At 33.5% G+C, this 12,985-nt stretch overlaps 3 protein-coding genes across 3 annotated transcripts in view; 2 read left to right on the top strand and 1 right to left on the bottom strand.

Moving 5' to 3' along the window:
- LOC125836649 (probable WRKY transcription factor 65) overlaps nucleotides 1-12,985 on the bottom strand; it is a 212,052-nt gene that overhangs the window by 106,239 nt on the left and 92,828 nt on the right. The gene's annotated exons all lie outside the window — the stretch shown is intronic.
- On the top strand, nucleotides 482-2,531 carry LOC125836642 (protein GRAVITROPIC IN THE LIGHT 1). The gene has a single exon (XM_049515841.1). The coding sequence runs from the start codon at nucleotides 598-600 to the stop codon at nucleotides 1,978-1,980; it is 1,383 nt and encodes a 460-aa protein (XP_049371798.1). The 5' UTR covers nucleotides 482-597; the 3' UTR covers nucleotides 1,981-2,531.
- Nucleotides 7,317-9,101, top strand: LOC125836336 (uncharacterized). Its single transcript, XM_049515518.1, has 2 exons — nucleotides 7,317-7,799; nucleotides 7,857-9,101. The coding sequence occupies exons 1-2, from the start codon at nucleotides 7,317-7,319 to the stop codon at nucleotides 9,099-9,101; spliced, it is 1,728 nt and encodes a 575-aa protein (XP_049371475.1).

The raw sequence follows: 12,985 nt of genomic DNA, 5'->3' as shown, positions 1-12,985 counted from the left end.
AATCCATGAAAGAGAAAGAAATATCAAATACTTGAATGATTTTAGAAATCTTTGCTTTTAATATACACTCTTCAATTTCAGTAACTTAAATGACCAGCAAATTATTTCAATGGTAGTTGGATAAATTTATTTTCTTTTACCACCTAAGAATGTGTTTCTTCCTTAATCAAAGATTTTGAATTTGAGTTGGCGATATAAATTTTTTTAATGAAAAATGCTAACTCCCTAAGAAGGTCATACCTGATATAAATTTGAATTAGTAGAATTTCAATACGAGAATATTTAAAAGAATAAATTTTTTATCTTAGCTTATTTAAATCTCCATATAATACACAATAATGACTTGTCTTTTCCTCTCTCTCGCGCCAAATCTTGGCTTTTACTACCCAACTTCCATTTTCTTTCATCTTCAACCTTGAATCAAACAAGAGGACTCTGCTTTTCCCTCCTTTTCCCCTCTCCCCATTTATTCTCCTTTTTCCACTTTCTCAGCACACCCTTTTGCTTTCTTCCTTCAGTTCACACTTCTCAAGACTCCATTTTTCATGTCCTAAAATCACTGGTTTTGCTTGCCTACTCTGTTTCAGCAAAATCAAAATGGAATCTGTGAGACCAGCTCCAGCTCCAGCTCCAGCTCCTAGTAAAAGCAGGTTAGCTAAGACATTTCAGAGAGTAATCCATCGGAAAAACTCTTCAAAACCATTTTCCAACAATGGGTTTTGCCTACTCATACCTCAAGAAAAGCTTAGGTGTTGTGAGTCGCAGCACTTTGATAAAGAAGAAATTGAAGAGTGTAAAGAGCATACCAAGAACAGAGCTGTTATGGAGGCTTTTGTTGCTAAGCTTTTTGCTACAATTTCTTCTGTTAAAGCTGCTTATGCTGAGCTTCAGTTGGCTCAGTTCCCTTATGATAGTGAAGCTATCCAAGTTGCAGATCAAGCTGTGGTGGATGAACTCAAAGCTTTGTCTGAGCTTAAACACAGTTATATCAAAAAACAAATTGATTCTTCACCACCCCATGTAACTTTAATGCTTGCTGAGATTCAAGAACAGCAATCTGTCATGAAAACGTATGAAATCACCATGAAGAAAATGCAGGGAGAAATTGAATCTAAAGGGTACAACATATCTTCTCTACAAAAGGAGCTACAAGAAAACATTCACAACAATAAATCACTCGAAAGGAAGCTCAACGCCAGTGGATCATTCTCCATTCTTGACAATGTCAAATTTTCAGATGTAAATCCTAAAGATTTCATCATGGTTTTACACTATGCCATGAGATCTATCCGAAATTTTGTCAAGTTCTTGATTCGGGAAATGGAGTCTGCAAATTGGGATATAGATGCTGCTACGAAATCTATTCAAAATGGTGTCACTTTCCACAAGAGTAATCATAGGGCTTTTGCGTTTGAATCTTTTGTTTGCAGAGAGATTTTCAGTGGGTTTAATGAGCCTACTTTTTCTGTTCAGAATGACGATTCTTTATTTTCCGGCGTGACCCAACGCCGGAACTTCTTCTTCGATCAGTTCAAGAAGTTGAAATCTGTGAATGTTACTCCTTTTCTCAAACAGAACCCTTCTTCTCTATTTGGGAAATTCTTGAAAGCTAAATACCTTCATTTAGTTCATCCAAAAATGGAGTTTTCCTTCTCCGGGAACTTAAACCAGAGGAAACTTGTAAACTCCGGCGAGTTCCCGGAAACAGAGTTCTTCAAAGTTTTCAGCGAGATGGGTCGGCGCGTGTGGCTTTTACATTGCTTAGCATTCTCTTTCGATCAACAAGTTAGCATTTTTCAAGTTCGGAAGAGCTCTAGATTCTCAGAGGTCTATATGGAAAGCGTCACAGACGAGATTTTCTCCTTCGCCGGCGGCGAATTCAAGGTGGCGTTCACGGTGGTTCCCGGGTTTAAAATCGGTCAAACAGTAGTCCAAAGTCAGGTATATTTATCTCCGGTCACTCCTCCGTCCAAGCACTAATGGGATAAAATCACATCCCCACTCGCTCTAAATCACCACGCGCCGCCTCAATCACAGTGGTGGATCTCCGCTCTCCGGCCGTAGCATGTAAATTGTTTAGAGATCCAGCTATCAAACTTCCTTCAATAAAATGAGTTTATCAAAAACAATTTACGGTGGCGCGTGAGTTTACGCGGTACGGACTTTATGTTTTGGAAAGTGATGGGCCTTGGTCCAAAAGTATTAAGTGGGCTTTTGGGCCCACTTAGTGAAAGTGGTTCAGGGCTGTGAAGTGGATCATTTGGAGTATAGTGAAGAAAAGATTGGGCGGTGAGACAAAAGGCAAAGTAGGCTCAGTCAGGTTGTGGGCCCAACAAGCATACGTCTTTGTTTTCTTTGGGTATATCACAAAAAAAAGAAAGGGGCATGAGGGACCCTTTTTCTCTGCATTAAAAAATAGCTTAAAATGTTGTTTATTCCTCAAATTGTACGTTAAAGAATGACAGACATATGCCTGCAACTTGCATATCAGACTATATAATAATGTGTATAAACAATTAGCTAAACTATTATTACTTAATATACATAGTAAATATAATGAATATTAACATTGTGCATGGTATCTTTGCTTTGAATTTGGATCTAGGTACTTGCACATGGTGTTTTTATTACCTATTTTTCTCTGTTCTGAATGAAAAACCTATTGACAAATAACCAACATTTGCAAATGAATATTTCCGACTTCTCAGAGTTAATTCAGAAATGAGCCTTATAATGTGCAAATTTGGATTTAGCTAGTCGGCCTTGGGTATTAAACATAAATTTGGATTTAGCTAGTCAGCTTTGAGTACCAAACATCGAATGTGAAATAAAAGAAAAAGGTAAAGTGTGTAGTGTACACTTAGTTCAATCTTTTTGCAAGGCAAAAGGAGTTTATAGATCTTGTCCAAAATGAGCATCTTAGATATATATAAAAATATACTAATTTGAATCTATCAATATCAAGCTGCCTACCTCCCTTGGGATCCCCCCACTCCAAGGTAATTTTTGTAGGATATTATTTTCTTTTTCAACGACATACCGTCAGTAAGTTCAAAATGAATAAAAAAATTAATATATTTTAAACTTTACATAGTGTGTAACAAAAAAACAATGATTTTCAGTTGGACACATGAATCCACCTCTATAGGTGGGAACTATTCCTGTTTAAAGATAGTGAATCGATATTTCTTCGTCAAAAATTACATTATATAAACAGGTCAAAAACAAATCTATGCACATGTTATGAGCAAGAATTTGATTAGTAAAAATTCTAATTCTGACACGATTACCAACAAGATGTGGAAAATGGAATAGTAGTGTAATGTGCATGATGCATATTCATACAAAAATGATTGAAGTTATTGTCAGAAATATTTTGGAGAAATGGTTGTAAGTTTTTAGGCAAAGGGGACAGACACTACAACACTGTGAAAAGGAAATGTCATACGTACAATGCAAATACAAAACAGATTCACGGGTGCTTTTCTCATTTTTTTTTTATTTTTTATATTGATTTTCCCAATTCCTTTATTATTATTAGAAACAAATGATAGAATAGCTACATTGGATCCATTATGCTTAATTTGGGCTACATATCCTTTATTATTATTAGAAGGAAAAACTACAGAAAATGTCAAACTACCTATTATATTAAAATAATATCAGTATATATAATTGTTAAAGAGCAAAAAACACAAAACTCATTAATTTTAGGATCTAATTATGTGCCTTCATTTTAGTTTTTGAAATTATTTTCCATTACACATTTACCTCGTCATATACATATATTTGGTACACTCAGATATATTATCTCAATCATATGTGGGTCAAATTAGATGTTATATACAGGCATGATTCACATATATTACGAATACTAAGATTCTCTTGCTAGCCTCTCTCCTATATTACTCGTTTAAATAGACCAAAATGATTGGAGAAAAATGGATGGATCTAGAGATTGTTTCGTTTTTGAACTACTCCCTGTAGACACGTAATTTTTGACCAAACATAAAGTTTTACACCATTTATATTTCTTAAATATTTCTTCTAGGTCTCCATTAGATATTTTTATATTTTTCATCTTATTTTAGTAAGTTTATTTTAAAAAGATATGAAAATAACAAAAAAAATGTATATATAATATTTATGTTTTATTTTTTAGTTTAGTAAATAAGCTAGTATTTCTTATTTATAATTTATTATTAGCTACTCAGTTTTTATTAGTTTGAAAGTATATTATATTATGTTATTAATAATATATAAAAAAAAAACAACCTAAAACTAACATACCACTCACGTATCCCCACTACCCCTATACTTTCACCCCCACTTCCCATGTCCCACCGTACACTCCTCACACCACTACATGATTTGCACAATATATACACTACACTCGACAACAATACAAGGGGGAAGAGAGGCAGACGAACGATTCTGCAAAAAGGAGAACCCACGCCAGAAAGAAAAAAGAAGGAACAAACGTTCCATTTTTATTTTTTTCCAAACTTCACCAATACATTCACATAATTTCATTTTTTTTCGTTACTACTTTATCTAAATACAATATATATACTACCACATACAATCTACAAAAGCCTTGTGAGCGTTCTAATCGAGATTCGGTCCAGATTTTGCGGTTTTTATTTCTTCAATTAAGGTTCAACTTTACCTTGTCTCTTTAATTTAATCATGGAATTTGATGTAATTTTATGATAAGTTTTCTTTTATTTTTTGTTTTATTTATAATTTGATTGAAATGAAGAATGTGTTAAGAGTTATATATCTTTTTAAATGGCTTTATTTGATGAAAAATTATTGTTGTTTATTTTGCCCAATAAAGAATGAGATTTATTTTAGCAATTTGTCATTGTTTTTGTTGGATTAATAAGAAATTACAATATATGTATGCCAAATTTTGTCATTAACTCTAAGATAAAAAAAACAAAAATATAATGTGTAGGCGTAATTTTAATATTAACTTTAAGGGTGAATAAAAATAAAAGAATACAAGATAATCTAAAAATTTTATTGTATCCTAGAAGTTTAGATTTGTTTTATTTTATTTGATTTTATTTAATATTTTCTTATAACATTAGACGGGTTTTACGCATGTAAACAAAATATAGTATTTGTTTCAATTAAGAATGTGGTTACACATCTTTTTTGAAACACTTAAAAGAAATTCAAGGATGTGGTGACACACCTTGATAAAATTATTCAAATATATATTTTAACATGTGGGTTAATTTAATTAAAAGTATCATCAATAAATATAATAATGAAATGAGAAGATTAGTTGTCTAGAATTCAGAAAAATAAGAGTAAGTACTTTTAATACTAGATGAGTTTTATGCACATTAAAAATATTTGTAAAAAATTAAGAATGCGGTTGCGCATCTTTTTTTGAGACAACGAAAAAAAAAACTCAAGGATGCGGTGATGCCCCTTGTTTAAAAATATAATAACTTTCATTAATTTAAAATAAGATCACTTATAGATAAAATTAGGTGATGCACTCGAGAGAAGAAAACAATTATGTTCATAAGCTATTTATATGTCAAAAGTCAAGAATGCAGTTATGCATCCGATTTGAGACCAAATAAAAGTTCAACAATAAAAATGCAAACAAGTCATGACCTGAAAATAATATATCCACAAATGATTTAAAGTAGGTAAAAGTCAATAAAGGCGACCGTGCTAGAACCACGGGACTCAAGGGATGCCTAATACCTTCCCCTCGGTCAACAGAATTCCTTACCCGAATTTCTAGTTCGCAGACCATATAAAGAGTCATTTCCTTTTGATTAGGGATTAAACAAAAGGTGACTTGGAACACCATAACTCAATTCCAAGTGGCGACTCTGAAACGAAAATAAAATAATCCCTAAGTCAATACTGTCACTTAAATTGGAAAAACCCTTCCGCCGCTATGCGCAAAAAGGGGTGTGACATCTCTGGCGACTCCGTCGGGGAATAACCAGAATTCGAGCTTTGTATATTTGACTTTTACTTTATTTTATTATATTATTTCATTGGATATATTGTTTTGATGACCTAATGTGCTACTTGCTGCTCATTTATCGCTTTAATATTGTTGAATTGTATATAATTTGTCTTCTCGTACACCATCTGAGTCTCTAAAAATAGGGTAGTAGGGAATGCAGTTATGCATCCCAATTTCTTTTGAGATAAAGCTGGAGTGTCTGGGCACCCAGTGAAGGATTTTAGTCACACATGTTAGGCAAGGTTGGACCAACAATGAAGTCGGAATAGCGCTGCTACCGATAAGTTGCCCCTCCTTGGCTCGAGTTGTCTACTCGGGTAAGCCAGTCTAGGTACCTATCTTATTTCGGTTTGAACCTAGTAAAACTAGAACATAAACACGATTATCCCTAGAAGACTCTGATTCATGTGACTTAGTGAGCCTCAAAACAAGAGTTGGATCCGTCCAAGACAAGTATCCCTCTCTTACTTGACCGCTTAGGTCATTTTATGTGCTACATGAAAATGCATTAATTTGAAAGTTTCTATAGTTTGACTCATTTTAGTATGACTAATGCAATGAATTTTTATTTTTTTTTAATCTTTTGATCTTATTTAAAAAAAATAAAATGAGAAAACACGAAAATATATCTTCTTTTAGAAGTTATTATACATTTCTTAAAATGAAATAAAAAATTTGCATTACTTAATGAAAAGAATAATAATATTTTTATTTAGATTTTTTTCATAAAGTTTGTAAAAAGAAAATTCAAAATATTTTACTTTCATAATATTTTGAAAAGTTACATTTGTCAAAATAAAAATAAAAATTTAATATCTTAAAGTTTTTTTTACTGTCCAATCTGGACGAACTACGCACACCTGATTCTCACCTCAATGAGATACGTAGGCAACCCTCTTTGGGTTCGGTGATCTTTATTCAAAAATAAAAAAATAAAAAATTATTTTTCAAAAGTTAAAAAAAAAAATGGAAAACAAGAAGCTTTAATCTTTATCAAAAATAAGTTTTTATTAATTTTCTTTTAATAATTCAAATAAAAAAAAAACTAAAGAACTTTATCTCAAAGCTCTAAAAAAGAAAAGCTTAATTATTGAGTTTTTGAAAAAATATGCAAAGATCTTTGCAAGCATGTTACATATGCAATCTCAAACGGATTTGATCAGTGCATTATTAAAAAAAAAAAAAAATTATAATTGAAGAAGGTCTAACCCTAACAAGCATTGCTATCTATGCACAGTTAAATTAAAGTGGTTGATTTGTGGTTAAGCTGTCATCTCATCCCTATAATACAAGGTCAAAAGGGAAAAAGAAAATGACTCACAAAGACGGAAATGAGTCAGACAATGATGAGGTCCAGAATCAGATGATGTCACAAGAAACAGTGTTAGCCGAAGAGATAAGGATACTAAGACAGCAAATGACGGAGATGTACGAAGCTTGGATGAGTGGACAAGCTCCACCGCCTTCAATCCGTGACTATCTAAATATAAATATGTCACCCCCTGTCCAAGTATCGATAAGTGATCCAATTTATCCACCTGGATTCGGTCCCGCATCCAATGTAGCTGGAACTTCTACGGTGCACCCTTTGAATACGCCTATGACAAGTAATCCACTATTCATTCCAACTGCGCCGACTAATGTCGTTCAACAACCTATAATGGAGCCAAAATCCAACAACGATCCTCTACTTAAAGTTCAATATGATCGAGATTATACTCCTGAATTGACTTTTAAAATTCCAAGCTCTTACCCTCACACTCATCAGTATAGTTCCCATGTTGAAGCTGAAAAAGTTGTTAAGAACGAGGAACATGAAGAAATGACTAGAAAAATGAAAAGTTTGGAACAGAGTGTAAGAGATATGCAAGGATTGGGAGGTCACAAAAGTGTCTCGTTCAATGATTTGTGCATGTTTCCCCACGTTCATCTACCCATCGATTTTAAAACTCCAAAGTTCGAGAAATATGATGGACATGGAGATCCTGTAGCTCATTTAAAGAGATATTGTAATCAATTGAGAGGGGCTGGAAGCAAAGAAGAATTGCTCATGGCTTATTTTAGGGAAAGTTTGATGGGAATTGCCTCAGAATGGTTCCTAGACCAAGATACTTCTAACTGGCATACATGGGATGATTTGGCTCGATGTTTTGTTCAACAATTTCAATATAACATTGACATAATTCCAGATCGCACTTCACTTGTCAACATGAGGAAGAGGACCATTGAAAATTTTCGTGAATATGCTATTAGGTGGAGGGAGCAAGCTGCTAGGGTTAAGCCTCCAATGAAAAAGTCTGAAATGATCGATGTTTTCCTTCATGCGCAAGAACCAAATTACTTTCATTATTTACTTTCCGTTGTTGGAAAAACATTTGCTGAAGTTATTAAGATTGGTGAAATGGTGGAAAATGGCATCAAGTCTGGAAAAATTGTAAGTCAAGCTGCCTTGAAAGCTACAACACAGGTGATTAAAAATGGATCAGGAAATTTTGGGGGAAAGAAAATGAAGGAGGATGTAGCAAATGTTGTGTCAGGCACACAAAAAAGTCCAAGGGGTCCACCTTATCAATCTGCACCACCTCAATACCATCACTATCTCCCTATGCAAGACACACAATATTCTGTTGTTCCACCTCAATATGCGGTTTACAATGCACAACAATATGCATACCCACCAAACTATCCTCAATGGCAAGCGCCAACATATCAAAATGTTCACTCTTCTTCTCAAAATTTTCGAGCACCTTATAATCTTTGTCCGAGACAGGGATTTGGAGGAGGTCAAAGGCCTCGAAACAATTTCACACCAATTGGAGAGTCTTACACAAGTTTATTTAACAAGTTGAAACATTTGAAGATAATAGAGCCGATTCCTCAAAATTATGTGGATCCACATACAAAGGGTTTCAATCCTACAGCACGATGTGCATACCATTCTGATGCTCCAGGGCACAGTATTGAAGATTGTCGTGATTTTAAAAAAAAGGTGGAAGAGATAATTCAAACAAAGATGATTGTGGTTCAAAATGATGACCCCCAAATGTTACTAAGAATCCTCTACCGGCGCATAGTGATGTACACTTTATCGAGATGATATGTGATGACAAAGAATATGACAATTCTGAAGAAAAGACAATTGAAATTGGTAGAGCTTTTACGAAGATTAACGTGCAAAGCAGTGGCTAAGAAGTTCAACTTGGTGATTATGAGACACTCTTCTTTTCTCTAAAAAGAGTGTATAGATAGTTTATTTTGTCATCATTTCTGCTATGTAATCATTTTTATTTTTAGTAAGTCAAATCTTTCTATCATTTCTCTTATGCGTTTGTTTGTTTAGTCTTGTCGTAGTTTGAGTTGTGACCTAAATTTAGTTTGTTGTCTTGTCACCAAGTTTTTTTTTAAATTTTTTTAATATAATCTTTATTCTGTGTCACTTTGATCCGTTCTATTTGGCATTACACATATACATCTCTTTTCAGTTCAATTTTGTGACATGATATGCAAAAGGATTTGGTCAGATCTTAAGATTATATCTAATCATGAAATGAATACATCAAAGGAAAAAATTTCTTTTGAGGAAATGAATAAAGGACTTAGACACCTTGATACTTCCTTTAGTATCAAAAAGGAATTGACATGTCATTTGTTGTCAAGAAGGTATTACACTCAGCTGACAAACATGCACCAAAATCATATACATATTCATCAATACATATGTTGCAAAGAAATATTGTATGATTTTCACTTCACATCTTAAAGGGAATTGCTTGTATTTGACATTTTTAATAATTGATATGACGAAGGCATTTCATTCTACTATCCAAACACCATGTAATCCTTTGCTATCCCTTTTGAGCCTTAATTTTATTTTCTTTCACACCCCTCTTTTGGAATCAAAATACAGTAAAAAAATAATTAAAAAAAGGGTCAAGAAAAGAGAAAAGTGAAAAAAGAGTTGAAAAAAAAAGGAAAAAAAGAAGAAGAAAAATTGGAGTGAAAAAAATAATAATCCAATAACAACAAAAAAACAAACTTCCTGAACTACGTTCGACCTGATTCTTGCTTTGACAAGATACGTAGGCAACCTTATTTTGAGGTTCGGTCCAAACAAAAAAAATAAAAAAAAATCTAGAAAGTCCTCATCACAATAACTGGGGCAAAAATAATAATAATAATAATAATTATTATTATTATTATTATTATTATTATTATTATGTTACGCAGTATCTTTGAGCTTTCATGCCAATCCTTTCATTTTAACCCTGTCCAAAAGCCACGTTACAATCCAAATAAAGACCTTCTGATCAATTTTTAACAATGACAAGTCAAGCAAGCTTTTAGTGTTGATTATATAAGGAAAAATGTTATGCCACTCGCATAAGGAGTGAAAAATGAGGGAATCTTATCGATGAAAATCCTCAAAATCCCTCTAGGAGATCATTTGAGTCGAGAGAAAGTAAAAAATGAGAGAGTCTTATTGGTGAAAACCCTCAGGGTACCGTAAGACGATAGTGAGTGAGAGATAAGAAAAAAAAAAGACTTGTTAGTGAAAACCTTTCGAGGCACCACTAATCAAGTGTTAGTCATAAATCTAGTGCAAAAGTCGGATTATAGAAGTCTGACTTCAAAGTTGAAAGTTTGACAAAGATAAAGTTTAGATTGATTGGACAGACCAGACCATTTAATCCAAAAAGCATGTCATGATCATTAGAATTGACCACCACTATCAATGAAATCCATTTATTTTTCTTTACTTATTTTTTTTTTTATTTTATTATTTTTTTTTATTTTATTTTTTCTTAAAAGGATCAAATATTATTTTTTCTTATTTTGCGTCTCGCTCAATTCAATCTTGAGATAGTCTTCATTAAGCATGCAGAAAATGATTTCAAAATTGCTACCATCTCTTCAATTGCACAAAACAAGGCTTGATTAGCCCATCAATCGTGACATGATTCAAGAAATAGTGATATGCATAGTAACTTGTCAGCAATTGACAATTTTTGAATACAAGGTTCAATTATTGTTAGAGGGTGAAAACAGTAAAACAAATTTGAAGTTGGAAGTTCTGAACAACTAGAGATGTTTTCAAGATTATCAAGGTGAGCTGACTAGCAAACAAAAGCAGTCAATCTCAAGCTAAAATTAGCTTCAAACATGACAACAACAGGAGCAACTATCCTCAAAGCCAATGCCACAAATTGACCACCATTAAAAAAAAAAAAAAACATAAACTTTCTTTTGTTTCTTTTCTAAAACAGGGAAATATTCCTTACGTAAAAGATATCTTGAAGACTCAAATTTGTTAATATTATTGCAAGAAAAAAATATATATTATTGCATTGTTTCTCCTATGATAAATGTTTTCTAGTGTGAGACAATTATTTTCATTTTTTTTTAGGATAAACATTTCCTAATATAAGACATTTAAAAACTAAAAAAAAAAAAAAGGGATAAAATATTGTGGTGATGTTATTTGATGATTCTGTTAGCAGGACCCTCCTACATAATGAGATTTAGATTAGCAGGACTTTCCTACATAATGAGATTTAGATTAGCAGGACCCTCCTACATAATGGGATTTAGATTAGCAGGACCTCCTAATGAACAGGACCCTCCTACATAATGGGATTTAGATTAGCAGGACCCTCCTACATAATGGGATTTAGATTAGCAGGACCCTCCTACATAATGGGATTAACAGGACCTCCTACATAATGGGATTTAGATTAGCAGGACCCTCCTACATAATGAGATTTAGATTAGCAGAACCCTCCTACATAATGAGATTAACAGGACCCTCATACATAATGGGATTTAGATTAGCAGGACCCTTCTATATAATGAGATTTAGATTAGCAGGACCCTCCTACATAATGGGATTAGCAGGACCCTCCTACATAATGGGATTTAGATTAGCAGGACCCTCCTACATAATGAGATTAACAGGACCCTCCTACATAATGGGATTTAGATTAGCAGGACCCTCCTACATAATGGGATTAACAGGACCCTCCTACATAATGGGATTAACAAGACCCTCCTACATAATGGGATTTAGATTAGCAGGACACTCCTACATAATGGGATTTAGATTAGCAGGACCCTCCTACATAATGGGATTAGCAGGACCCTCCTACATAATGAGATTTAGATTAGCAGGACCCTCCTACATAATGGGATTAACAGGACCCTCCTACATAATGGGATTTAGATTAGCAGAACCCTCCTACATAATGAGATTTAGATTAGCAGGACCCTCCTACATAATGGGATTAACAGGACCCTCCTACATAATGAGATTTAGATTAACAAGACTCTCCTACATAATGAGATTTAGATTAGCAGGACCCTCCTACATAATGGGATTAACAGGACCCTTCTACATAATGGGATTTAGATTAGCAGGACCCTCCTACATAATGGGATTAGCAGGACCTTCCTACATAATGGGATTAGCAGGACCCTCCTACATAATGGGATTAGCAGGACCTTCCTATATAATGGGATTAGCAGGACCCTCTTACATAATGGGATTTAGATTAGCCGGACCCTCCTACATAATGGGATTAGCAGGACCCTCCTACATAATGGGATTTAGATTAGCAGGATCCTCCTACATAATGGGATTAGCAGGACCCTCTTACATAGTAGGATTTAGTTATTTTCTCCTAGGTAAACACTTCTTATTCGGAGACATTTATTTTATTTTATTGTTTTTTCTCCTAGGATAAACGCTTCCTAGTCTGAGTTTATTTTTGAAAATTTACATTTGCTAATAACTCACAAAATTTTTCCAGTGAAAACTGGGGCAAAAATTTTGTTTATTTCTTTTGTTTGTGATGGTTTTCAGGGTTCTTCAAGCGAAACATGGATTGGAAATTCAAGAATAAAGTTTCTACCCTTTTTCAGAATGATCAATTTCATGATAGTTAGAATCAACTTCTTCAATGCATATAACAGCCTGACTTCCTGACA

The sequence above is a fragment of the Solanum verrucosum genome, unplaced genomic scaffold (genome assembly GCF_900185275.1).
Source record: "Solanum verrucosum unplaced genomic scaffold, falcon-dt-bn FXZP01000278.1, whole genome shotgun sequence".
NCBI classification, from domain to species: Eukaryota; Viridiplantae; Streptophyta; class Magnoliopsida; order Solanales; family Solanaceae; genus Solanum; species Solanum verrucosum.
Note: the sequence above shows the minus strand (reverse complement) of the source record. Positions and strands in the feature narration are given on the sequence as shown.